Source organism: Schistocerca serialis, chromosome 11 (genome assembly GCF_023864345.2).
Source record: "Schistocerca serialis cubense isolate TAMUIC-IGC-003099 chromosome 11, iqSchSeri2.2, whole genome shotgun sequence".
In the NCBI taxonomy this organism is placed as follows: Eukaryota; Metazoa; Arthropoda; class Insecta; order Orthoptera; family Acrididae; genus Schistocerca; species Schistocerca serialis.
Window position 1 is genome coordinate 103,219,660 of NC_064648.1, and position 28,000 is coordinate 103,247,659.

At 39.1% G+C, this 28,000-nt stretch overlaps 1 protein-coding gene across 9 annotated transcripts; it reads left to right on the plus strand.

Annotated features, from left to right (window-relative positions):
- Positions 1-155: 155 nt before the first annotated feature.
- LOC126427107 (uncharacterized) lies at positions 156-27,722 on the plus strand. Of its 9 annotated transcripts, XR_007576531.1 has the most exons (4): positions 156-458; positions 9,545-9,624; positions 26,395-26,581; positions 27,546-27,722. XR_007576531.1 is itself a non-coding variant. In XM_050089325.1 (3 exons), the coding sequence occupies exons 1-3, from the start codon at positions 426-428 to the stop codon at positions 10,371-10,373; spliced, it is 873 nt and encodes a 290-aa protein (XP_049945282.1). In that variant the 5' UTR covers positions 163-425; the 3' UTR covers positions 10,374-10,505. The 9 variants fall into 9 exon arrangements, 8 of the variants coding, with proteins under 8 accessions (XP_049945282.1, XP_049945281.1, XP_049945287.1 ...); XM_050089325.1 differs by lacking the exons at positions 26,395-26,581; positions 27,546-27,722 and adding an exon at positions 9,712-10,505 and having other exon boundaries at positions 163-556; XM_050089331.1 differs by lacking the exons at positions 156-458; positions 26,395-26,581; positions 27,546-27,722 and adding exons at positions 597-741; positions 9,712-10,505.
- Positions 27,723-28,000: the final 278 nt, after the last annotated feature.

Consider the following 28,000-nt stretch of genomic DNA (forward strand, 5'->3'; position numbering starts at 1 on the left):
CTCGAATATTCGTTCCAATGCATTTCATCATAAAGATATTCTACTATACAAATCAAAGTGGTTTTCTGTGACTCTTTTGTAGGCCTCCCAGCAATTACTTCCTCAAAGTTATTTAATAAAAGACGTTTTATAAAATATATGAAAGCGTACGACAGTACAATGTCTTTTAAGGTCCGTGTAAACGTTAAAATTTCTTTGTTAAATTCGTCGTCTGATTTCCACGGGATTATCAAACAAACGTGCAAATGTACCAGCCCAGCTTGTCAAACAAAATCTCACGGTTGAAGCAGTTCTCACTTTGTGTGTAACACGCAGTGAAATTTTGAGAACATATGTAATGGGAAATAGCTACCAATGAAGCCAAAGCATATCTTGCAGGGAATTGCTCACACGCCACTTGGAGCGCTGGCGCTGCAAGTTTTATCATGTCGACTTGTTGTTGGTTGACGTATCGTATTGTAAGCATTTCAATATTTGTTTTCGCTTCGTTCAAAACAGCTGACAGCAGTTTATACACCACGGACAGGGGTAAATTTGTTAATGTGAACTGCTTCTTGTGTGTATCGTCTTAATTAAATTGCATTTTAAGTGTGTTGCGGATATTCTGCTAATTTCTTTTAAATGCACAATGTTGAGTGATGTAAATAATTCTCATGTTTGTGTTTCTTTCGTTTTTGGAGTTGCATGTATTTGTTCCTGGTGACGAAGACCTGTGTGTGTATTTCTCGAATTAATTGTGTTGTAAGTATATTGCTGTTATTACACATTATTAGCAACACCAGTTTTTCGGTTTTTGTTGAATTTAATGCAGAACTGTGTGCAGGTTTTACAGAATTGGAATTCAACTTTATTACGTCTTGTCACGGAATGAATATGTAACTCGGAAATACGGAAGCGTCCGATCCCACCCGTCTGCTTTGACCCATAACGTCACAAATATGGCGGAAACAAAAACAAACACACACACTTTCCACAAGAAGCCTAATGACACTAACGGTACAAGCGCGGGAAATGGGGTGTTTTGGGTGGGGGGCAAACTAAATATAAACAAATTTAGTCGCCTTGCGTACCTACAACGTGTAAGTGAAGACAGCCATGCATGAATACCGACCCACCTCCACAGGGGTCGTAACCCCTGCAACCCATAGAAGATAAAGATGCTTCAGTAGCTGATTAGTGTTTCTTGTCTTTTTTTAAAAAAAAAAAAAAAAAAAAAAATCTCACGGGATAGAACGAACAGATCAGAAAAGTAAATAAAATAAGATAAAACAGAACTGGAGACAGCCACACTCAAACCAAACTCCGCGCCGTCATGACGTCACACACGACAGCACCCTTACGGGTCAAAGCCGACGCGTGGGATCGGACGCTTCTGTCGACACTATCTTAATGATAAAATAAATAGTTACTGTGACAGGAACTATTGCACAGCAGACATATTCTACATCAAGGTGCAAGCTTGTACTTGGTGTTTAGTGTGGACGTGCTTCACCATGCTGAATGCTTCTCCATTTAGTAAACTCTTAGTTATACATAATTCACTACTGCATGAGCACGATAAGTTGGTAGTACGCTAGCGAACTTGAAAGTTGGAACTGAACTGTGCTTCACTGAATGTCGTTACATGCTGCTCAGTTGATCTGCAATGGTGTCCAAACTGTGTCCTTTTTTTTCCTTGTTTGATATTCTGCAGATGGCATGACTGTATTTATAGTTAAAAAGTGCATCTTGCTGCTGAAATGACGCTTTAAAAAAATCAGTAACACGTTGGAGGAGAAGGTCCAAATATGGGTGCTGATCTAAATATGAGCTAGGAGGCCTGGGGTCCCACTAGTACATATTGCCTATAAACAGTTAATAGATAGAACTTGTAATGTTTGGGTGCAGTTGATTTTCACATTTGAAAAACTCAGTTTTTTACTTATGTCTGCATGCAGTTTGTTCATAGAACTGTTTTACTTACATCTGAATTAGCTGTTAGCCACTTTCTTACCTACATTTTGTAATGATTGTCATGACCATTTTCTGAGAATCAGAGTGTGGCACAAATCTGGCTACCATAGTGAGTCTAATTATGAACAATCCCATATATTTGGACCAATTTGCATTCCCATAATTTTAGTTGAAATATAAATAAATAAAAAACACCCTTTTCATTGTTTTGAGATGACATATCCCAAGCATAAATACCGATCCAAAGGCAAAAAGAAGACATTGGGACCCTTTTGAGATGGGTGAAGCCATCACTGCTGAGAGGGCAAATGAAATGGGAACTCTTAAATTCTAAAAATGTTTGTAGTGTATGTCACTCTACTCTGCAAACTTTAAGCAATAGAAACCCCCCGTACTCCGGTGATCACGCAGAACTTGTTCCATGCGTGTTTATCGAGGCAGAAAAGCTTAATTTGTAAGTCCTGTGCCATGTATTTTTCACGAGCATTGGGTTTGAACAAATGAAATGTCACAGCTTTTTATGAACTATTAGAAGAGGTTTACAATAAACAGCACTATCCACCAGATCGCTCATATAACATTGATGAGACAGCTTTTGAGTATTGTGCAAAGGAGACCTTACCAAGTAATCGCAAAAAAAGGAACATTTCAAGATGCAGCCCTTACATTGCCGAAAGATGTTCAGCTATCACATTCATAGCTTGTATGAGTGCATCAGGATACTGTAGTCCTATTATATTATTTTTCCCAGGTTTAGAATGTCAGACTGGTTGATAAAAGGAGCTTCTCCTGTACGTATTGGCTGAGCCCACTCATTTGGTTGGGTTCAGAATCACAAATTTCCAGAATGGTCTGACTACTTCATCAAAATGGGTAAGGCAATTAAAGATTCATCCATTCTCCTCTTTTTAGACTAGCTTTACTGCCTTGTTCACAACCCTGAAATGATTCATAAGGCCAGGATGAACTAAATTTACATAATGTCATTGCCAAAAAACTAGCTCCAGCCCCTAGATGAAGCTTTCTTAGGATCATTTAAGGCCTACTATAGTGAGGATGCAAGAGAACTGTTATACCATATGAGGTAATGGAACTTTTCAGGAAAGCTTATCTGAAAGTTTCAAACTGGTCAGATGCAGTAAGTGGTTTTAAAGTGACAGGTATTGACCCACTGAATGAACACCTTTTCACTGATGCTGATTTTCTAGCTTCTGTGCAGGAAGCTCACTGCCTTTTTCTGTCGAAGTGCTGTCAAACGCTGCTGACGCGCCTTCTCTCGCTTTATCATATCAGCCAGGACCTTTAGCAGCAAGGCACCCCACCGTATTCACAATTATCCTTTCCTCAGACAGGAAAGACTTAAGCAGTTGTGCTGCATCAGAAAGAAAATGTCTGACAGAGGTTGGAAAGCTGCAAAAACTTGTTCTGTTACAGGATCACTGTAAATCAATTCGGACATTCATCGAATAGACCAGTGAAGAGGAAGATGGTGTGTCCAACTTCTCGGACTTCGAGATGTCTAGTAGTAATACAGTTAATTAGATCACTACGAATAAATAATACTTTATTAATCACAACGGAACTTATCTTTGCTTGCCAGGCTTGGCCTGCGAGCTAACATCCCAAAGATGTTCGGGCTCACATGTGGTTCCCCTCCGTCGAAATGTGTTGTCTCAAACTCGTCTAGGGATTGAACCACACGTGTCGCATTACACTCTGTAAATTAGACACTTGTGGCCCTTTGGTTACATTGTCTGGCTGATGGCAAGTTTGCAAAATACAAGGTTAACATAACATATGATAACAGTAATAATAATATCAGGAACTAAATTAATGAGCCATAAATGATGTAGGCCACATAGTTGCGATTTGGTTAGAAAAATGTTTATTCAGAAAGCAAACTAAAAGTGAAAGTGGTCGTATTTAGAGTTACGGTTACATTCGAGTGCATATCCATTTGACACAGTTCGATCATTCACAATCTCATTGCGAAATACAAGTTATCTACATGGAAAATTAAAGTTCACACCAGGCGCATGGCTGCTCACTGCACAGAAACTAAGTCCTGTGATACCACACAATGCGAAATTTTCTGTCGTTTCACTTCCTATCTGCCTAAAGTCCAACGGTCCGCTTTTGCGTCTGCATATGAACTGTACCCTTTGGTGTCTCCAACCGAACTGTCTGCTTTCGCGTCGGCCCCAGTACTCCCTCTGCCCGTCCCCAGCCGCGTTTCCTGCGCTCCGAATATCCTTGCTCAACTGACTAGGGCAGTTCTCTTTCCTGAAGCCGTCCATCCGATTGGCTACAGCTTATTCTACATTATTTTACATTTTAACATGTTTAAATAATCAAAGCATGACCACTTTCACGTTCTGAATAAAGTAACAATAATATCCATTACATAATAACGTTAAATTCTTTTACATAAAACCAATACAGTTTACTTCTTAGCTTTGAATGCCACGACTAGTAGCCTTGTACCAATGTGCTTTCTGATAAATAAATAAATAAAAAACAAAAGTAACTATTATGCACTAAACCTTACAACAAATATTCTACTACCTAATGATTCAGTAAAGTGTCATGCTGTCGCCGTTCATTGTGTTTTGTGGGGGAAATGATGATCTGATGCTTAACTGAAAATACTGATAATTTAAGTTTACTATATCTTTTAAACAAATAAAGTTGCAGAGTTGATATTTAGAATGTTTGTTGTGTTAATGATGAGCTTCTATACGAAATGTCGATCGTTACGATCGACCGAAGAAGTCATATTTTAGCTTTCAGGTCTTTGTTACAAAACTCTCTAATTTCACTTTAACAGTAAATCCTAAACTATTATAGATATGATCAATTTTCAAGTTTTATTGGGATCACCATGAAAATTTATGAAGGATGGTAGATTAAAATAACTGTGGCTTAATTCCCTGCATTACTATAGAATTAAATAGTTTCCATAAGTATTTCCCTTTATAGCCGATCTTAGGTCCGCCATATTTAACACTGCTACGTCTCCTCGACCACAAACGGCTTCTACTGGGTAACTCTTCAACGTAGGTTCTCTTCTGTCTCACTCGCACACGACAGCACTTAGGCCTCGGTAGACAATAGACGCCTGTGAATTTCCCCATCTGGTGGTGAATCTGTGTCCTTTGTGACTCGCAGTCCTGGACGACAGGGTTCATTTCTTAATTCCTGTAGGCTGACTCTTTCGGCTGTACATTTAAATGGGAGCGCAATGCTCATTAACTCGCAGGCCGCGGCTACGAAACTGCACGTGTAGACTTGCAGTTGAGAATGCACTAAATGAGTCACCATCACTGAGTGGTGAATCGACACAAGTTCAGAGTAGCCGTACTGGAGCTTCATTACAGCCACTAGAAGATGCAAGTTCCTAGACACTTGTTGATACAGTTCTGATAGTGTTGGCGCATAGGCACAATTCACAGGAAACGGGAGTCTCCTCGCTTCCCGACGGTCGAACGGGCTGTGTCACTGCGATTGGGTAGCACGGTGATGTTACTCTGACAGGAGCTTCCTGCAAATAGGCAGGATCTGACCTCGAACAGAACTGTCCTCCTGACCTCTGGAGATGCAGCTTCAGGGCAGTGGTGCCTCAAAATTACGAGAGGCACGGCTTCTTCCTAGAATCTCATTGGGACCTCTCGATACCACTGTGCCGTGTGTGCAGTATCACTGTGGTGGTCGATACTTCTCGAGATACTCGACGACACGACTGAAGAAAGGGCTGCTTTTTTGTGATCCAAAAGTGAAGCAGAATGAAAAATTGTGTAAAAAAAGGCAAAAGAAATAAAAAATCTATGGAAAAAGAAGAAAGTGTTTTCATCTGTCGAATCGTGCAATAATGGACTTCCCCTAGATGATGAGCAAAGTGATCTGTACACCTTCTGGAAAATGTGGAACATGCATATTCTGGTGGCATCCCATTCTCAGTGGACACCAGCGGAGAAACTTGGATTTGAAGTATCCGGTGCCATACGGAGGTGCATACTCAGCTTTTGGGGGTAGACATTGACATTTACATTTGTGATTATTCCAAAAAGCTTGTGCTTTAAATTCTTCTTCTTAATTTGAAGGTTGACTGTATTTTGACTCAAGAAAAAGTTTGGCATTTTTGTAATGTTTTTCAAAATAAATTATTTTAAATGAATAGATTGCTTTTAAATTATTTAATCCTTCATAACATTGAAGTGCACATGCTATAGTACAATTTCAGGGCTATTTCAATTATTTGATTATTAACAATATGGTAGTCTGTAGTTGGAGTCACGAGAAGTGTCCAATTCCAGCCACCTGCTTTGATCCGTGATGTAATGCTGGTGTGGTGTGGTGTGTGATGTCACTTTGGTGTGGTGTTTATGGATTTGTCTGTGTTTGTGATGTTGTGTTGTAGTATTTGTTGGTGCCCTCTTGTTGTAGATGTTGAGGTTTGAAGTTGTTTGTGTCGTGTGTGGTATTCGGTCATTTGACTCTGGGTAATGATTGTGTAAACTTGTTTTCAGAAGAGAATGCTTTGTCACCATTTTAGTTTATTTGTTCTGTGGTTTATAAGTCGTTTTTTTATTAGATGTGATTGGTTTTGCGTGTTCTGTGGAACAAAATGTAATAGTAGTTTTTTGTTTCTCACTAGCAATGGATATGACTGATAAATCCAATGGTTATTCTCTGTGTTGCATTGGGCTATGACATGATGATTATGATTGAATTCTTCCAACTGTACGGACTGAGTGCAGATTACGTGACGTGTCATTTTTGTGGTGAGAGTACGAAGTTGATAGAGACCCACGCTCTTGGGCCACAGGCTTATACACGTGGAGATGTTGCCGTGATAAATATTTGGAGATTAATTCGACGTGGGACCTACTTCGAGAGGCAGGCCGTGAGGGAGATAATTGTACTGACTTATTATGGGAGTGATTGTGAAAAGTGTATTAGATTGGTTTTTGCTGTAGGGAAATATGTTGAAAGTAATGTTGATGGCGTTGAGACGGCAACTGGCGACAAATTTATTTTAAGGTCCTTTATTCGAGAGGTGCCGTTACCAGTTTCAAATCATTACAGTCCATTGTCAGGTGGCTTTCATTAGCAAGTGTTGTGCATTTTTTACTGATTAGTTGTTGTGAAATGCCGGTTTGCAGTACTTGCTTTCAGAGTTTTCATCCAGCAGACGGTGTTCGTAGTTTTCGCCACATTCCCATCATTGCAGACATAAACTTGTATAATTGAGCATTTCAGATTTGCCATTGAATACATCTCCACCAAATTCCTACCATTGCACATGTAAATTTGTATCACTGAGCACTTCGTATTAGTCACAGAGCAGACTTGCGCCGCTTGTTTTGATAGATACAAAGTGTTTAATTTGTAGATACAAAGTGTTTACTTTGTATCTATCAAAACATGCGGTGCATGTTAGAAGTCTACTCTGCGACTAATATGAAGTGCTCAGTGATACAAATGTACGTGTGCAATGGTAGGAATGGGCTGGAGATGTATTCAACGGGAAATATGAAGCATTCAATTATACAAGTTTATGTGTGCAATGATGGGAGTGTGGTAAAAACTACGAACGTTGTCTGCTGGATGAAAACTATGAAAACAAGTACTCCAAACTGGCATTTCATGACAACTAATCAGTAAAAAATGCACCACAAGTTCTAATGAAAGCACAAAAGCCATCTGACGATGAATTGTAATGATTCGAAACCAGTAACGGTACACTTTTAAGTAAAGGAATTTAAAATAAATTTGTAGCTGGTTGCCATCTCTACACCATCAACATTTGTCTTCAAATAACAGCCAACAGTGTCCAACCATGTCATCATATGACAAAATGGCATGTTGAAGGTATATTTTTTTTAAGTTTGGAAACTAGTGGGGTTGACTGAAGAAAGCTTTGAGGAGGGGTCTGCTGCAATGTCGGATGCATTTTTGTCTTAGAGTGGTTTGGGGAAAATGGAGTATGACCTTCTGGTGGTAAATCATAATACCAAGTTTAAGGATTAGGACACTGGATTTTGCACAAATACTATAGAGAGGTTTTGGGGATCATGAGATCTGTGATAGGGAGAGGGAAGAGATGCTGTTCCTATTTGAAGTCTCATTTAGATGAGTATTGCTTGTAGTAGTGGATGGGATGTACAGGTCAATGGTGTTAAATTGAGGGGAGAGGGGGGGGGGGGGGTGTTCATATAGTTTGTGAGGTAATGGGGCAGGTTTTGCGTAGATGGTGTGTGTTTAAGACCACTGTGGTTTTTTTTTTTTTTTTTTTTTTTTTTTTTTTTTTTTTTTTTTTTCCTTTCATTTGGTAAGTTACAGCATCTTTGTTTTCAGATATATTTGAAAATTGTTTGTTAGACTTTGTGGATAATGTGTGTTTTCGGGTGGTGCTGTTCTTTTTTAATTGTATATTTAGATTGTAGCCTTCCTAAGCACCCTACTTCCCATAGTTCTCCCATTAGCTTCATTGTGTTGCTGGGGTGAAATAATCACATGTCGTTTTTATTTTTGATTGCGTGTGTATGCAGTGATGTTATGGTCGCCATATTGGATATGCTGAAAGTACGCGCGTCTGCCATGTTGGGACCTCGTGGATCAAAGCAGATGGTTGGAATTGGATGCTTCTGTAATGCGCACATTTAGATCGTCTCCTCTCCCTTCTGCCAATAAGTAACACAAAACAGGTCCTTCAACCCAAATGACATTTACACATAACATTGTGGTAATATTAAGTGCAACTGAAATTTTCTCCCTCTGTAATGCTTGGCATAATCTAGTATTATGGTTTAAAATAGATATTTATTGCACTAACTTTTCATCATAATATGTACTTGGATTTGGTCTATAAATGATACGTAGTGATATTTGCTTAAATATTACAATTATCAGTGTTATAAAATTCCACTGTTTGAGGAGTACTGTTCAATGGATTTGCATTACAGATCTGTTCTGGGACCACATGCCGTGATGTTGAATGCATGCTCACACTATAATTATTAGCAGAATGTACAGAAATGTAGTACAAATGAGATTTTTTTATTATTTTTGCACCTTGCTTTGTAGCAATAGCACGTTACCAAAATTACGAGCCATAAGCCTACTTAGTGACAATAACTAATATCTTTTCAGTATGGGAGAGTTGCATGTACCTTCATTGTTAAGATGTGGTAGCATTAAATAAATACATAACCACTTTTCCACTACCTGTTCATTACTACCGTCCACCACTGCTGAAATTTATCAGTTTAAATGTATCACTATTCTCCGCAGTTCCCACTCCCCTAATTAGAAAAAAACTCGGTGTTTCTTTTCTTCCATCTTAGTGATCAATATATCTTTACATCGCATATTCTTTTTCCATGTGTACAAAAAATTGTTTCATTAAGATATGAAAAGAGGGTGGTAAATCATACCTAAAAGAAGTTTTGCCTTTCATAATAATAACCAGATCAGAACAGTCACAACATTTTAACAAAAATTACATTGATTTGTGAAAGTATACTAAAGAAAACTGTGTGAAATTAATTTGTCATCCATGTGGTCTGAATTTGCTTTCCTTTTTTTTCAGAATTTTTGATTATAATAACAGACAAGTGAAGATGGATCATACGGGAAAGAAAAATTCTGGTTTAAGATTGAAATACTCATGTAAGTTTCCTGGCTGTAGAAGTGGTTATTTTTCAAATATAAACACGAACATAAAACATCAAAATAGACATTTTTACAAATTTCCAGCTCCATCAAAGAGTGAGCTGCTAAAACAGTGGAAACTAATTTGTAATATAGCTGAAGACATTGACTGTGGTTCTTATTCTGTGTGTGAAAATCATTTTTTCCAAGCCGATTTTGTAAACTTCTCTCGGCATAGGTTAAATCGTGGGGTTATTCCGAAGCATACGGAATTGGTGGTATACCACACGGAAACTACAGTGACTGGAGAGGCATCTGTCATTTTGCTGCCTATTAAAAGAGAAAATGATGAGGAAACTGCTTCTCATGAAACTGCTCCCCAGAAAACACAGTTAAAAACTAAATTACAGGTCCTCGTAAATCGCATTGATTCGTTGGATATGGAAACAGTGGGTACACTGGAAAAAGAAGTGGACCATTGGCTGTCACACACTAATTCTGGTTTCAGTAGGGAAGGTGCACATTGTGCTAGCAAAGGAAAAGTGAAAGTGCAGGAAATACCTGATCAGATTAAAATCCATATAAAAAGCATTATAAGAAAACCAACTCTTGCTGAGAAGTCTATTGTTGCAGATCTAATGATGCAATCTGACAATGATGTGTTGACTGTGCGTGTTGATTCTGACCACACATACTGTACCAGTTGTTCTGATCACACATACTGTAATAGTTGTTCTGATCACACTTATTGTATAAATAAAAACTGACTTTATCTGTCCTCAATTCTTGTGCATGCATGTGTGTCTATCATGGTTTATAGGCCTACTGGGGAAACTCGCCATTTTTTCTTATAGTGTTGTGGAAATTGAATCATCTTAATAAAGAAAATTCAGCGTGTACATGTTTCTGTTCATTTCTTTATCCTATCACATATAGTTAACAAGATTTAACTCAAATATCCCATTGACTATTTTGACAATAAGTGGACTACTTGTATTATCATTTTTAATGACTTTTGCTACTTTTTGCAGGTGAAGTGTGAGTTTTCACCAAAGTTGTCCTGAGCACACAGGTATCTCGCGAAAGAATACATAAACTAGTGGAGACCTATCCCCTCCTTTACACCATGCTCATTAAAATCAATACCTCTAGGATTTTTGTACTTTGTCTAACTTATTTAATCACTCGATTATGTTGTATCCTTGAGACAGATTTCCTCAACGTATCGGTGAGCATATGTTCAGTTGGATTTTTTTTTTTTTACTACAGTGCGAATCAAGTCCATTTTTTTTCTTTAGTGTTGATATGTGGTTTGTCTACTGTAACTACTTACATTGTATAAATCAGTCACATCACTGTTATCACAGAAGAGTTTAAGTGGGCCACTTTCAGAGAATGAAGAGATTTCTCTTCCTACACTTTGCAGCCATTGTGCCTGGTATTCGGACTCGGCAGTTTATAGGGTAATGTGGGCTGTGCAGTGGCGCTCCAAGTAATTTAAACAGAAATCTAGTGATTGACGTTCCGTCCAGTAACTGTAAAATGTAAATCTTCACAGTCGGAAATCTCTTCAATGTTCCACACTTTTACGCCACATTCGAATGGCTTTGTTATTGAAACCTGACAGTTTGTCCCTATTAGCGGAGGACGTCTTCGAGAGGGCTCTTAGCTTTTTTGAATGTCCGATGCACATCGCTACTAACCGAAGCAAATTCGATTTCTGCATGCTCCCAAGCAGAGACGTGACTTATCCATTTGCTGTCACCCCTTGGTGGAGAACTGGCACACATCTTCTCAAGCACCAGAATCCAGATACCATTTAGTTTCACACCTTCCTCCTCCTAGGCACTTCAGTCCGGAACCGCGCGACTGCTACGGTCGCAGGTTCGAATCCTGCTTCGGACATGGATGTGTGTTTAAGCTTTCTATGTGGGAATGACCAGCAACAAACTGTCCATTCGCATGAATGGACACAGGCAGACAGTGTTTGTTGGTAATGAGGATCACCCTGTTGCTAAACATGCCTTGGTGCATGGCCAGCACATCTTGGCACAGTGTTACACTGTCCGGTTTATCTGGATACTTCCCACTAACACCAACCTGTCAGAACCCCGGAGATGGGAACTTGCCCTTCAGTATATCCTCTCTTCCCGTTACCCGCCAGGCCTCGACCTCCGCTAACTTCAAGTTGCCGCCGCTCATACCTCACCTGTCATTCGACAACATCTTGCCTCTGTACTTCCGCCTCGACTGACATCTCTGCCTAAACCCTTTGCCTTGTGTCTGTGTATGTGCGGTTGGATATGTGTGTGTGTGCGAGTGTATACCTGTCCTTTCTTCTCCCTAAGGTAAGTCTTTCCGCTCCCGGGATTGGAATGACTCCTTACCCTCTCCCTTAAAACCCACATCCTTTCATCTTTCCCTCTCCTTCCCTCTTTCCTGACAAAGCAACCGTGGGTTGCAAAAGCTTAAATTTTGTGTGTATGTTTGTGTGTCTATCGACCTGCCAGTGCTTTCGTTTGGTAAGTCACATCATCTTTGTTTTTAGATATATTTTTCCCACGTGGAATGTTTCCCTCTATTATATCCATATCCTTAGGTTAGTTAGATTTAAGTAGTTCTAAGTTCTAGGGGACTGATGACCTCAGCTGTTAAGTCCCACAGTGCTCAGAACCCTTTTTTTCCTCCTCCTGATTATAATTGTTGGAGCATTTAGTAAGTTAGTATATCACTTCTATATAGCGTTTCATAGTATCCACTTGTAGCTACCAGTACCGGAGTCTTATCAAATGAAATCTGTGATCACCTGGCTGCAAAGCATGTTCTACAACAGCTGATGATGTGTCAGTTTCTCTTCTTTCACAGTTGCCCTTCCGTTCTTCTAGTTGTCTTTCAACCATTCTTTTAGTAGTACCCACATACACGTCTCCATAATTATGTGGTATCCTGGGTACTACTAAAAGAACAAGCAAACTGACGGGTAACTGTAGGAGGGGACAATTTTCTGCATAAACTTGCAAGCTGCCAACTGGTCACCAGATTTTGTAGAACTAACGAGTATGCAGGCTATAGCACACTTGTTCATTTCTCAGTAAAAGATGAAATCAAACAGTACCAGGGTGTATACGATCCGGGAAAAACCCGGGAACTTTTTCATCTGGGAGAAAACTGGGAAAAAATGAGGAATTTTTTAGAATTCCGGGAATTTTTCATTGTTTTAGTTTTCAGTTAAATTTTTTGTAATTTTGACTGGTAAGAACCGATACTCAAAGGATATTACTGTATCCCGCTAATACAGAATAATACTTCAACAATAAAAGATAAACAAGTGAAAAAAACGAAAATACAAAGGAAATGCTCCATATACGACGACGACGCACAGTGCTCATGCAAGCGCATGCCAACAGCAAAATGTGTCAAAGGCTTTAGGAAGACCATGCAATGCTTCGTTGCAACAATTTGCCTCCTATGAACGTGAAGTCACAACTGTTTACATTAGATTCGTTTAGCAGTTACGAGCGGGCTCATGCGCATGTGCACTTGAGTCGCTTTTAAGCAGTAGATTCTCCCGCTTCTGCGTACAGGAATTTAGGTGTTGGCTGTGCAAGCAGTCGCAGCAAGCACCTAGATGCTACTGGGAACAGGGGCCACCAAATTCATATTCTTGAGGGAAACAAAACTTGTTGCACAAAGCACTTAGCATCCAGCGCACGTTTGTCTATCGATTATTTACATGATTTTGAAATGCTTCCGTGTTGGTTTTTGAACATTTTAAAACAAATTTTGACAATGGTAGGAATAGCTACAGACTTGGTGATAACAAGATTGTTTGTTAGAACGAGGAAGGAGAAGAGACAGGGACATCACACAAATTAAGGAAGAAAAAGACGATTCCAAACTTACGTAAAAATTTCTTAATACTACTTTTTGGGTTGGGTTGTTTGAGGAAGGAGACCAGACAGCGAGGTCATCGGATTAGGGAAGGACGGGGAAGGAAGTCGGCCGTGCCCTTTCAAAGAAACCATCCCGGCATTTACCTGGAGCGATTTAGGGAAATCACGGAAAACCTAAATCAGGATGGCCGGACACGGGATTGAACCGTCGTCCTCCCGAATGCGAGTCCAGTGTGTAGCCACTGCGCTCGGTACTACTTTTTGATCTCATGCTTGAGAAGCTGGTGCGTATCAATGAAATGTGAAACTATTTCCTAACATAAAGCTTTTTGCTTATAGTAGGCCTAATAGGCATTTGATATTGGTACTTCGTGAATTATATTATGTCGTGTTATAAAAATTGCCATTTATGCCAAAACAGTCTCGTTTATTTGGTGTGTGTTACAAAATTGCTGCAATATTAGAAAGGCCTATTTTGTTTCATCTTGCAGACAATGACAAAATAGACGTTATCAGATCGAGAAACCACACCAGTCTTGGATATTATTTGTGTTAACATCTTTTTCAGTATTAGGTAATGACATTTCGATTTTTCATATAGCAAAACGTTTGACGAACTTTGATGAGGTAATAGATTCTTTCGCAGAAAGGAAAGCACGCCATGTAAAGCTGTAGCAAGATAAAGAGAAAAAAAAATATAGGTGCTAAGGACTGAAGAAATATGTGCTTTCTTGGTTATCTCTTGCCCTTATTGGTTTTATGCATCCTATATTTAATTTTATGTCACACTAAACAGCAAGTTATTTGCTAATAGGCAATAAAGAGTGCAAATTTTCGGAAGAGTTCTTGTTCTCCCGATTACAAATAATCCCATCTGTTAATAATTGCGAGTTTTTTTTTAATAAAAAAAAAAAAGAGGGACAGGCTGTCAAACCGGCCGACTGGGAACAGGAGAGGCACCACAAGACATTTCAATTTCCACCGTCCTGAATACAGTTTGATGACATCCATTACAAAATATACGCGTTTCAATTCCGCAGAGCGAAATACAGTGACGTGCGATAGAAGAATGCTTTATGAAGAGGCGTGGCACTGCACTTTGGCACACTTAAGACCAAATAACATGTCTTACATTTCCTCGAACACACGTTATATTTTTCAGACAGATAGACAGATGTGGGCTACAAGATGAAGAATTTTTAGTATTGACTCGGTTCGCAAATATCGAAGATCCGGGGCTGATGGCAGAGCAGTCTGAGTTATAGTGGGTAGTCTCCACGTGACCCGTGTTTACATTTAGTGATTTTACTGTTACCCCTTCATTTACCCCCACGTCAAGTGAAAACAAAACGAATATCTGTGGCCGGGAGCTATCAAGTGAACTAAAATACATTCACATAATTACGGAAGGCTAAAATATGTCATTAGTTTCAGATTTTATTTTATTTCCACCTTTCTGACAGTCGAGCATTAATCGACTTGCAGGACAACAAAATTATTTTAGTTTGTTTGCTAAAGAAATTTGACTTTTATTAACGTTTAGCGCAGACGCAGTCAATGTGTTTAAAACGAAATGTTTAATTCCACAGTACTCGCTAGTTTCAACCGTTTGGTGCATTTCAAGTGCACGTTTTCATCTTCTAGCACGTATGGCATTATGCCATAATAAAGGACCAAAGTGATATTATACAGTACTGACGCTCCAAGAAAAATTTACATCCCGAAAACCGCACTCAAAAGCTTGATATCAGGTCTAGGTCTACTTCATGGGAATCTGAACATACGAATGTGCACATTTTAGTATGGTTCACGAAATTCCGATGCTCTTGGCGTATCCTCTGATGTCTTGATTCTTTTATGACATAGTGTATGATCTTTAAATGTTTTAGACATACATACATATGGGCTTCCTACGTCATGGTAGCTGCGCATGTGCGCTGTCGCCTGTTATGTGCTCTCTGACAACTGCTAAAACGAACATATTTCTAACAGGTCGCGGGAAAATATTGGGAATGGTGGTTTGAAAAGCGTTACTTTCATAGTAAATATCCTTTGACGCAAGTTGTACTATGTGCGAAAATGTACCGTGAATTTCTTAAATCACAGATGGTTTGCCTCATTTAAAAATCAACTCTTTGATGACGAGCCATTTAGAAGAATTTCGAACCCTGAAGATCAGACATTTATCATTATTAAAAATTTTACTGGCACATTTGTGTGATATATCTTACAGTGTAACACGCGCAAAAAAGGTCAATATTATATGCGAAGGCTTAGCGTCTCTTGTAGCTTATTAACCTTAGAGACCAATATTATATGCGAAAGCTTTTCTTTTCTTGTAGCAACACTATGTATATTAATTTAAACTATTAACTTTCTCTCTTTGTGTATTCGTGCTACTTAAGGGTGATGTTACTGTTGGCTGACTACGTCGCATGTCCTATGCTCTGAATGTCCGCTGTTATCGGCTGGTGAGGTCACGTGACCGGAGCTATGGTTGGCTTACAGAAGCGTATCGCAATCTCAATTTCAATGATTCGGAAAGTAACGTGCGGTGTTTGGTGGAGATCAATGTATACTTTCCTTATACGAAAATACGCAGCTTCCATTCTGCTGCACATCAAAGATATTTCCAAAAAGTGTCTTTTTCTCTGAATTTCATTTTCTAATGTGCCGAAAATTCTATGCCCGTGTATAAAACCATAACCATTCAAAGGATTGATAATGGAAAATATATTGTCATTTAGCACGGAAAAAGCGTGTTTTCACCCGGGAAAAATTGTATTTTTAATCGGGAAATTCGGTAAAAATCCGGGATTTCTTTTTTTCATTGTCTGTGTTGTGTCGGTAGCTGGGCCGACACCGTGAAGTTGAGATGGCTGAAAAGGCAAGCTAGACTAACGCTGTAGCCGATAGGGCACGCAAGGCTAACGCAGACGGGCGTGAAGTCTGGAACATGAGAACTTATCAATGAATAAGAAGAAAAGTATGTAGATGCTTATTACTTATCTTTTTATTAGTCCTTGGAATACATCTCTCTTGAATACTCGTAAGCTATAGGCACTGATACAAATGGCGCCTTGCTAGTTCGTAGCCATTAACTTAGCTGATGGCTATTCTGTCTCTCGGCTAATGAGAGAGAAAGGCTTCGTACATCTGGTCGGTAGCTAGGTTCTCGTACAACTGGGGCGGTAGCTAGGTTCTCGTACAACTGGGTCGAGTGCTCTCTCGTATCACGAGACCTGCCTTGGTGGTGGCGCTAGGTCTGCGATTACACAGTGGCGACACGCGGGTCCGACATGTACTAAATGGACCGCGGCCGATTTAAGCTACCACCTAGCAAGTGTGGTGTCTGGCGGTGACACCACAGTCTGCATATACACGCTGAGTATGTTAGCCATCTCAATAAAGAGCTTACATTTGAAAGTTGTTGTACAGAACTTAAAGAGTATAACAGCCTAATCATCAGTATGTATCTCATCCCTGGGTAGTGTGTAAGTTCTGCATTCTTAGATAAATTTGAAACATTGTTACATACATGGAAAAACAAAAAAACCTGTGTACAAAACTAGCTACATGTGCTGACCTCATCATAGATGTAAGAACTGACATCAAATTGCTTCATATTTCTACATTTACATCTATACTCTGCAAACCACTGTAAGGTGCATGGCAGAGGGTATGCCTCATTGTACCAGTTATAACGGTTTCTTCCAGTTCATTCACATGTGGAGTGCAGGAAGAATGATGTGCATGCAGCAATTGTTCTAACCTCGTCCTCACAGTCCCTATTTGAGCAATGAGGGGGTTGTAATATATTCCTAGAATAATCATTTAAAGCCGGTTCTTGAAACTTTGGTAACAGGCTTTCTCGGAATAGTTCACATCTGTCTTCAAGAGTCTGTCATTTCAGTTCCTTCAGTATCTCTGTGGCACTCCCTCATGGATTAAACAAACCTATGACCATTTGTGCTGCCCTTCTCTGTATACAATTAATATCCCGTGTTAGACGTATGTGGCACAAGTCCCACACATTTGAGCGCTATTCTAGGATGGACCGTTCCAGTGATTTGTAAGCAATCTCTTCTGTAGGCTGATTGCACTTCTGCAGTATTCCACCAATAAACCAAAGTCGACCACTTGCTGTACCCACAACAGAACCTATGTGATCATTCCATTTCATATCCCTACAAAGTGTTACACCCAGGTATGTGTATGAATGGGCTAATTCCAACATTGATGCATTGATATTATAGGATACTGCATTGTTTCACTTTGTGAAGTGGATAATTTTACACCTCTGAGCATTCAGAGCAAATTGCCAGTCTATGCACAACATTGAAATCTTATCGAGATCTGACTGAATATTTATGCAGCTTCTCTCAGATAGTACTTCATTATAGATAACTGCCTCATTTGCACAAAGCCTGTTTTACTATTAATGTTGTCTGCAAGGTCATTAACATACAGCATGACCAGCAAGGATCCCAACAAATTTCCCTGGGGTACACCTGAATTTACTTCTACACCTGATGATGACTCCCCATCCAAGATAACATGCTGTTTCCAACCTACCAGAAAGTCCTCAGTCCAGTCACAAATTTCACTTCGATTTGGGTTTCACATGCTGGTTGGCATTAAGGTCACTCTGCTCACAATACCTCATTATGTTTGAGCTCAGAATATGTTCTAAGATACTACCACAAATTGATGTTGAGGATATTGGATGGTAGTTTTGTGGATCACTTCTACTACCCTTCTTGTAGATAAGTGTGACCTGTGCATTTTTCCAAGAACTGGACATGGTTTGTTGGTCACGGGATCTGTGATAGATTATAGTGAGAAGGGGGGGGGGGGGGGGGGGGGCTAACACAGCCACAAATTCAGTATAGAATCTGACAGTAACAGTAAGCAGGAGATCCCGGGTTTGAGTCCCAGTCGGGGCACACATTTTCAACTCTTCCTCCTTGATGTCTACCAACGCCTGTTGACATCTTAGGGTCTTGATTTAATTATCATTTCAATCTAAAAGTGATTCCATTAGAACCTGGAGCTTTGTTCAGTTTTAATGATTTCAGCTGTTTCTCAATACCATCAACACTATTATTCATTCACCTTTTCAATGGTACAAGGATTAAATTGGAGCAAGTCTCCTGGGTTTTCCTTTGTAAAGGAACATTTGATAACAGAGTTCAGAATTTCAGCTTTTGCTTTGCTATCCCCAGTTTCAGTTCCTGTCTCATTTGCTAGGAACTGGACGCTTACTGTTGTGCCACTAACAGCCTTTACATACGACCAGGATTTCTTTGGATTTTGTGAAATGCCACTTGGCAATATTCCGCTACAGAAGTCATTGAATGCGTCACACATTGCTCTCCTTACAGCCAAACATGTTTCGTTCTTCATCTCTCTATCTGTAGCCCTACTCTATTATGGAAAGGAAAGCTGCCACCCACCATATAGCAGAGATGCTGAGTCACAAATAGGCACAGCAAAAAGACTGTCACTAATAAAGTTTTCAGCCTGTAAGGCCTTAATATGGTTTGTAAGGCTACAAGAGAAACACAGGAAAGAAGAGAAAGAAGAACGAACATTAAGTATAGTGGTGCATTAGACAATAGTAACAAAGGAAACAACACTGGGTTAGGATCAAAGAAAAGCCATCAGCCAAAAATCAAACAATGGAAAATCCAGAATGGAATGTAACAATATTATGAAAAGGAAAGTTGCCACTCACCATATAGCAGAGATGCTTTGTTTGTGACAGTATTTTTGTTGTACATATCTCCACTCAGCATCTCAACTATATGATGGCAACTTTCCTTTTCATAATAGTGTTACATTCCATCATGTATTTTCCATTGTTTGATTATAGTCCTACTCTTTGTTTTGCACCTATTATGCAGTAGTCTCTGTTTCCTTAGAAGTTTCGTTACAGTGACTGTATACCATGACAGTTCCCTCCCATTATGAACTGTTCTGCGGGGTACATATATACCCAGTGTGTGGTCAACTACTCTTTTCAGCTTGTTGCCACAACTGCATCATAGCCAGTAATACCGGTTTCAATGTGGAAATCCCCAAGGAAGTCAGGACTATTTGTTGCTATAAGGTCCAATATATTTCTGTCATGAGTGCTGTTCCTAACTATCTGTTCTAGGTAGTTTTTAGAGAAGGCATTTAGAAAAATTTCACAGGATGTCTTATCACGCCCACCACTAACAAAATTTTAATGTAAAGCACCTGATAGCCACAAACGGAATAAATATAAAATCTGAATTTTGACTAATGCGCAAGAGTTACAGCAAGTACTTCAGCATGTAGTACTAATATTTTAATTAGTTATAATTACTGTGTAAAGAAAAATTTATTCTAGACTGAGGAGACCAAGCAGCACTATTTGTATCACTATCAAAATTAAATACAGGCTGCACAACAAAAAGATGTAGGAAATTCAGTCAAGAAAATGTGGAGGTATTTATTAATAAACGAAGCCTCACCATATGGTCAGTCAGCCAATGCAGTTCAACAAATGACAACACTAACTTTCCAACCAAATTTATTAGTATATTCAGCAAATGCTTTCCTTTTGTAGCAGAAATTAGAGTCTAGTATCAAGAAGAGGAACTTGCATATTGAGGCAGAAGTTAATAGAAATCCTGAATTACTTACATATGTGAGCACATACAAAAAAACATTTGACAAATAGTTAAACTAGATAAGCATACTACAAACACTGCATTCATTTAAAATGCAAAAACAAATTCAAAGTTGTTTGGTCTGTTATAAGAAGTGAAGTTGCCAATGAAATGGAGAGAAATTTCTCTCTAGACTAATGATAAACAGTAGAGCTGTTACAGATCTGCATGCTGTACATGAAGACTGCAGTGATTTCTTCATTAATTGTAATAAAATTTGTGATTGCTCACACCCAAGTACAAATCCTAGCATGGCCGAGACAAATTACTTGGGTTTTAAGTTTTCCCCCATTTCAAGATTTGGCATTATTCAAATCATAATATCAGTGGGTTGGAATGAGGTTCCAAATAGAATAATGAAAGTAGTTTGTCATAGTAGTGCACATCCACTCTCTCTCTCTCTCTCTCTCTCTCTCTCTCTCTCTCTCTCTCTCTCTCTCTCTCTCATCAACCAGTCTTTTGAAGAGGGATGTTTCCCAGACCACTTCAAATATGGTGAAGTTTGGTCAGTTTATGCAAAGGGAAAACAAGATGAAATAGGAAATTGTAGGCCCAGCTCATTGTCACCAATTTTTTTAAAACTGTTTGAAAGAGCTGCATGTGATCAAATAGAAAATTATAATTCATCCTGACACCAGTATTTGGTACAATCAATATGGTTTCGAGAAAGGCTGCAACATAATCCACACGATAAATGAATTGGTAACAAAAATCAGCAGTTGTCTCGATAACTGAATATGTGTGACAGGCATCTTTTGTGACCCTATCAAAGCCTTCAATACCATAAATCGCAACCTGATTCTTCAGAAACTGAGTAGCTGTGGTTTTCAAGGAAAATCATGTAGTTGAATGTCATAATTAACAAACAGAAGAGAAAGAGCATTTGTTAATAACGGTGGTAATAAATTCCTTTCTGACTCAAAACACACAATTTGGTGTTCCTCAAGGATCATTATTAGGCCCACTACTGTTCTTGTATTACATCAGTGATATGCCACATCAGGTACCATCTTTTATGCAGATGACTGAACACCGATAGTCTGCTGTGAAATCGTTGGAGACATAATCGACCGTATTTAGTAGACACTTGGGGAAGTGGCATCATGGGACAAAAATAATAATGTGAAATTAAACTTTGCAAAAACTGAAACTGTTCATTTTCGAAATAGTCAACACAATGTTTATGTGAAATAAGCTTCATGGGCAAGCTCTGTCAAATTCCCCCTAAGGTAAGTCTTTCCACTCCCGGTATTGAAATGACTCCTTACCCTCTCCCTTAAAACCCACATCCTTTCGTCTTTCCCTCTCCTTCCCTCTTTCCTGATGAAGCAACCGTGGGTTGCAAAAGCTTGATATTTGTGTGTGTGTTTGTGTTTTTGATATTGTCTCTATCAACGTACCAACGCTTTCGTTTGGTAATTTATATAACAGAAAGATACATTCCACATGGGAAAAATACATTTAAAAAAAGATGCTGTGACTTACCAAGCGGGAAAGCTCTGGTAGATAGACACAAACAGAAGAGAAAGAGCATTTGTTAATAACTGTGGTAATAAATTCCTTTCTGGCTCAAAACACACAATTTGGTGTTCCTCAAGGATCATTATTAGGCCCACTACTATTTTTGTATTACATCAGTGATATGCCACACCAGGTACCATCATTTATGCAGATGACTGAACACGATAGTCTGCTGTGAAATCGTTGGAGACATAATCGACCGTATTTAATAGACACTTGGGAAAGTGGCATCATGGGACAAAAATAATAATGTGAAATTAAACTTTGCAAAAACTGAAACTGTTCATTTTCGAAATAGTCAACACAATGTTTAAGTGAAATAAGCTCCATGGACAAGCTCTGTCAAATTCCCCCTAAGGTAAGTCTTTCCACTCCTGGGATTGGAATGACTCCTTATCCTCTCCCTTAAAACCCACATCCTTTCGTCTTTCCCTCTCCTCCTCTCTTTCCTGATGAAGTAACCGTGGGTTGCGAAAGCTTGAAATTTGTGCGTGTGTTTGTGATTGTTTGTGTGTCTATCAACATGCCAGCGCTTTCGTTTGGTAAGTTATGTCATCTTTGTTTTTATATATATAACTGTCAATTCGCATGAATGGACACAGGCAGACAGTGTTTGTTGGTAATGAGGATCACCCTGTGGCTAAATATGCCTTGGTGCACAGCCAGCACATCTTGGCACAGTGTTACGCCGTCCGGGTTATCTGGATACTTCCCACCAACACCAACCTATCCGAACTCCGGAGATGGGAACTTGCTGTTCAGTATATCCTCTCTTCTCGTTATCCGCCAGGCCTCAATCTCCGCTAATTTCAAATTGCCGCCACTCATACCTCACCTGTCTTTCAACAACTTCTTTGCCTCTACACGTCCGCCTCGACTGACATCTCTGCCCAAACTCTTTGTCTTTAAATATGTCTGTATGTGTGGATGGATATGTGTGTGTGTGCGAGTGTATACCTGTCCTTTTTTCCCCCTAAGGTAAGTCTTTCCACTCCCGGGATTGGAATGACTCCTTACCCTCTCCCTTAAAACCCACTTCCTTTCGTCTTTCCCTCTCCTTCCCTCTTTCCTGATGAGGCAACAGTTTGTTGCGAAAGCTTAAATTTTGTGTGTATGTTTGTGTTTGTTTGTGTGTATCGACCTGCCAGCGCTTTCGTTCGGTAAGTCACCTCATCTTTGTTTTTTTTATATATATATATATATATATATATATATATATATATATATATATGCCATGCACTTTAAGGTGGTTTGCAGAGTGTAGATGTAGATGTAACTTTACCAGAGCCTTTATTGACAGACAATATCCTACCCAGCTCATCCATAAAGAGATCTGTGCCGTCTCCTCCTCTGACACCTGTAAAGCAGCCACTAACCAGCACTCCTCTGACCACCCAGTGTCCCCCTGGCCTTGAAAAGCTCAACCACATCTTTCATCAGGGTTTTAATTACCTTTTGTTGTGTCCAGAAATGAGGCTTTTTTTCCAGTCTTTTGACTGGTTTGATGCGCCCTGCCACAAACTCCTCTCCTGTGCCAACCTCTCCATCTCAGAGTAGCACTTACAATCTACATCCTCAATTATTTGCTGGGTGTATTCCAACCTCTGTCTTCCTCTACAGTTTTTGCCCTCTACAGCTCCCTCTAGTACAATGGAAATTATTCCCTCATGTCTTAACATGTCTTAACATCCCCCTAAGGTAAGTCTTTCCACTCCCGGGATTGGAATGACTCCTTACCCTCTCCCTTAAAACCCACTTCCTTTCGTCTTTCCCTCTCCTTCCCTCTTTCCTGATGAGGCAACAGTTTGTTGCGAAAGCTTAAATTTTGTGTGTATGTTTGTGTTTGTTTGTGTGTATCGACCTGCCAGCGCTTTCGTTCGGTAAGTCACCTCATCTTTGTTTTTATATATATATATATATATATATATATATATATATATATATATATATATATATATATATATATATATATATTTCCTACGTGGAATGTTTCCCTCTATTATAACCATATATGTATATATATATATATATATATATATATATATATATATATATATATATATATATATATATATATATATATATAGCCATGCACTTTAAGGTGGTTTGCAGAGTGTAGATGTAGATGTAACTTTACCAGAGCCTTTATTGACAGACAATATCCTACCCAGCTCATCCATAAAGAGATCTGTGCCGTCTCCTCCTCTGACACCTGTAAAGCAGCCACTAACCAGCACTCCTCTGACCACCCAGTGTCCCCCTGGCCTTGAAAAGCTCAACCACATCTTTCATCAGGGTTTTAATTACCTTTTGTTGTGTCCAGAAATGAGGCTTTTTTTCCAGTCTTTTGACTGGTTTGATGCGCCCTGCCACAAACTCCTCTCCTGTGCCAACCTCTCCATCTCAGAGTAGCACTTACAATCTACATCCTCAATTATTTGCTGGGTGTATTCCAACCTCTGTCTTCCTCTACAGTTTTTGCCCTCTACAGCTCCCTCTAGTACAATGGAAATTATTCCCTCATGTCTTAACAGGTGCTCTATTATCCTATCCCTTGTCCTTATCAGTGTTTTCCACATATTGCTTTCCTCTCCGATTCTACACAGAACCTCCTCGTTCCTTACCTTATTAGTCCACCTAATTTTCAACATTCTTCTGTAGCACCACATCTCAAATACTTTGATTCTCTTCTGTTCCATTTTCCCACAGTCCGTGTATCACTATCATACAATGCTGTACTAAAGACGCACATTCTCATAAATTTCTTCCTCAAATTAACGCCGATATTTGATATTAGTAGACTTCTCTCGGCAAGGAATGTCCTTTTTGTCATAGCTAATCTGCTTTTGATGTCCTCCTTGTTCCATGTGTCATTGGTTATTTTACTGCCTAGGTAACAGAATACCTTAACTTTATCTACTTCGTGACCATCAATCCTGACGTTAAGTTTCTCAGTGTTCTCATTTCCACTATTTCTCATTACCTCTGTCTATCTTCAATTTACTCTCAGTCCATACTCTGTACTCATCAGACTGTTCATTCCGTTCAGCAGATCATGTAATTCTTCTTCCCTTGCACTTAGGATAGCAATGTCATCAACAAATCGTATCATTGATATCCTTTCACCTTGAATTTTAATTCCACTCCTGAAACTTTCTTTTATTTCCATCATTGCTTCCTCAATGTACAGATTGAACAGTAGGGGCGAAAGGCTACATCCTTGTCTTACACCCTTTTTAATGCGAGCACTTCGCTCTTGGTCATCCACTCTTATTATTCCCTCTGTGCCCCTGCCCATATTGTATATGATCCGTCTCTTCCTATAGCTTACCCTACTTTTCTCAGAATTTGGAACATCTTGCACCATTTTACATTGTCGAACACTTTTTCGAGGTCAACAAATCGTATGAACATGTCAATTTTTCTTTAGTCTTGCTTTCATTATTAACCGCGACGTCAGAATTGCCTCTCTTGTGCCTTTATCTTTCCTAAAGCCAAACTGATCATCATCTAAGATATCCTCAATTTTCTTTTCCATTCTTCTATGTATTATTCTTGTGAGCAACTTGGATGCATGAGCTGTTAAGCCAATTGTGCAGTAAGTTGCACACTTGTAAGCTCTTGCAGTCTTCATGATTGTGTAGATGATTTTTTCCTGAAAGTCAGCCAGACTCATACATTCTACACACCAACTTGAATAGTCGTTTTGTTGCCACTTCCCCCAAAAATTTTAGTAACTCTGATGGAATGTTATGTATCCCTGCCTTATTTGATCTGAAGTCCTCCAAAGCTCTTTTAAATTCTGATTCTAATACTGGATCCCCTATCTCTTCTAAATTGACTCCTGTTTCTTCTTCTTTCTCATCAGACAAATCCTCTCCCTCATAGAGGCTTTCAATGAGGCATATCATACCCAAAATCCTACTCACATCATGAAACCCCCCCCTCTCTCTCTGTCTCTCCCTCCCTCTCAACATCACATCATGGAACCCCCCCACCTCTCTCTCTCTCTGTCTCTCCCTCCCTCTCAACATCTAACTTAGATTTAAATGTTAAGAAGTCTTTTCTGAAGGTATATGTCCCAGAGTGCAGCCTTGGCTGGAAATGAGACGTGGACAATAAGCAGTCTAGACAAGAAGAGAATAAAAGCTTTTGAAATGTGTTTATAACAGAATAATGATGAAGATTAGATAGATAGATTGAGTAGCTAATGGGTAGGTAATGAACTGAATTGGGGTAAAAAGAAATTTGTTGCACAACTTTTACAAAATTGGTCATTTGAAAGGGCAAACCCAGAGACATGAAGAAATTGTTAATTTGGTAACGGAGGGAAGTGTGGTGGTTAAAAGTTGTAGAGGGAGACAGAGGGAGGAATACAGGAAGTCACTTTTCGCACGTTATTGTTTTGACCGTGTGGGAAAAAACTGAATGTTAGCAGTCTTTTAGTGGAGTCGAAAAGACCCTAGCCCCTTTCACATTGCACAGTGAAAGCAAAATGCGGCAGCTGTGCCGTATAGGAGCCATCTAGTACCACCGCCATCACGGTGACCGATAACATAGTCGTGTACATTGCCAAATATACACTTTCACATTTGATGGTTTTTAATTGTATGATCAGCAGTCAGTTGCCTTCGAGAGTGTTTAGTTGCATTTTCATTGTGTGTTACTTATTGTAGGTGTTTAAATAATGAAAATATCATATAGAAGTTTTGATTACCCTTGCGGAAGCTCAACTTGTGCTGTCAGACAATTTACTTGACATCTAGAGAGATAAAAACGCTACAGAAGGTGCCCGGCACAAAGTTTGCGTAGAGCTGCTCCCAGAATTTGGTACTCTTGAGGCTGAGGACAAAAATGTATTTGGTAAGTAAATTTTGACTAATACTATCATTTGTTCATAGGTTTGCATTTATATTCTTGAAAGAAAGAACTACTGTACAAAAACGCTTTTTAATGCTTATTTTACTTTATTAATTTAAGTTTATATATTTGCCATGGCACACTTCCGGCATCAGAAACAAAATATTTACAAAACGCATTTCTCAGATAGTTTGCAGCTGGTCCTCCTCTTACTGTTCAGTCTTGTGGTAACTTTTACAAACCTGTTTGTGATAGGCATTGTATCTACATCACTATATCTGAAGATTCCAAAGACGCACTTGACATAGCTTCTTGCTCTGCACAGCCAATAATTAAGTATTCCTTTCTCAACTGTCAGATTTGATCCTCCAAAGGGTGTCAACAAATACCAATGTAATTCAAATGGTTTTTTCCCAAGAAAGAAGTGAATTATATTTGGACTTCCTGTCCCTGGCAGAGATTTTTCTTCCAGTAATTCTTGCTCTGTATGTTCTATTCACTGCTACAAACTGGACGACTTAGATATTGATGAGTTGCAGTCCTTACCATAACTTCCTACATTGACATACATAAATATATATTTGGAATATTCTATTGCCATTAAATTTAAAGAATTAAATTCCTTTTAGTTAAAATACATTGACTCTGTGTTAAACAGGCAGGTAAGACAGATATGTTTCTCATCGACTGCAATGTGGGAAAGTAGCTATAGTTTCAGATCTAGAAGCTATCAGTTCCGCATCTTTAGCGGTGGTGCTGGAAAGCAATCCTCCATCATTATGGACCAGATTGCTCTACATACGTCGTGTACTATTTTATTTGTTGTTTAAACTCCAATTCTAGAACTGTAGTGTAGATCAGTAAAAGTTCAACCACTTGCAAGATACCTAGAAAAGAAAAATTGTACACAAAACTTTGAAATTTAACCAACAGTTAACAGACAGCCTTAATTATTGTTTTGTTTCAGGTGAAGAAGTAATAAGGAGTTGGACTGAACTTCGAGATTTGTTTTCAATGTACAAGAAGAAGATTGAGGTCAACAAGGCAAGTGGCTCATAAACGTTAAAATTGGAAAAAAAAATGTCCATTTTGAGCAACGGCAGTTATGAACTAAAATCTATGATGCACAAGAGACTGTTGATAGTATGGAGCAGAGCAAGAAACAACAAAATGAAGGGAAGGAGGCTCGGGGCTGCAGCTGCAATCTTTCACAGATATTTTGCGTGTTTCGACTCCAGTGACTGAAAAATCACGTGTACCAACCTCGTCAGAAATCTGATGAGGTTGAGCTGAGAATTTTAAAAGCAATAGGACGAGAGAAATCTTATAGTAAAATGGCTTTCTTAGAAAGGAATTCCAGCAATTTCAGAAGGGAGTTTTGAACATCATAGGAAACATCAAAGAAAAACAGAAAGGAATGCA

Coding starts and splice junctions, on each gene's coding strand:
- LOC126427107 (XM_050089324.1), top strand. CDS start 426: ATGTCGACTTGTTGTTGGTTGACGTATCGTATTGTAAGCATTTCAATA. Junction 557..9,544: donor GTTAATGTGAACTGCTTCTT/GTGTGTATCGTC, acceptor CTTTTTTTTCAG/AATTTTTGATTATAATAACA.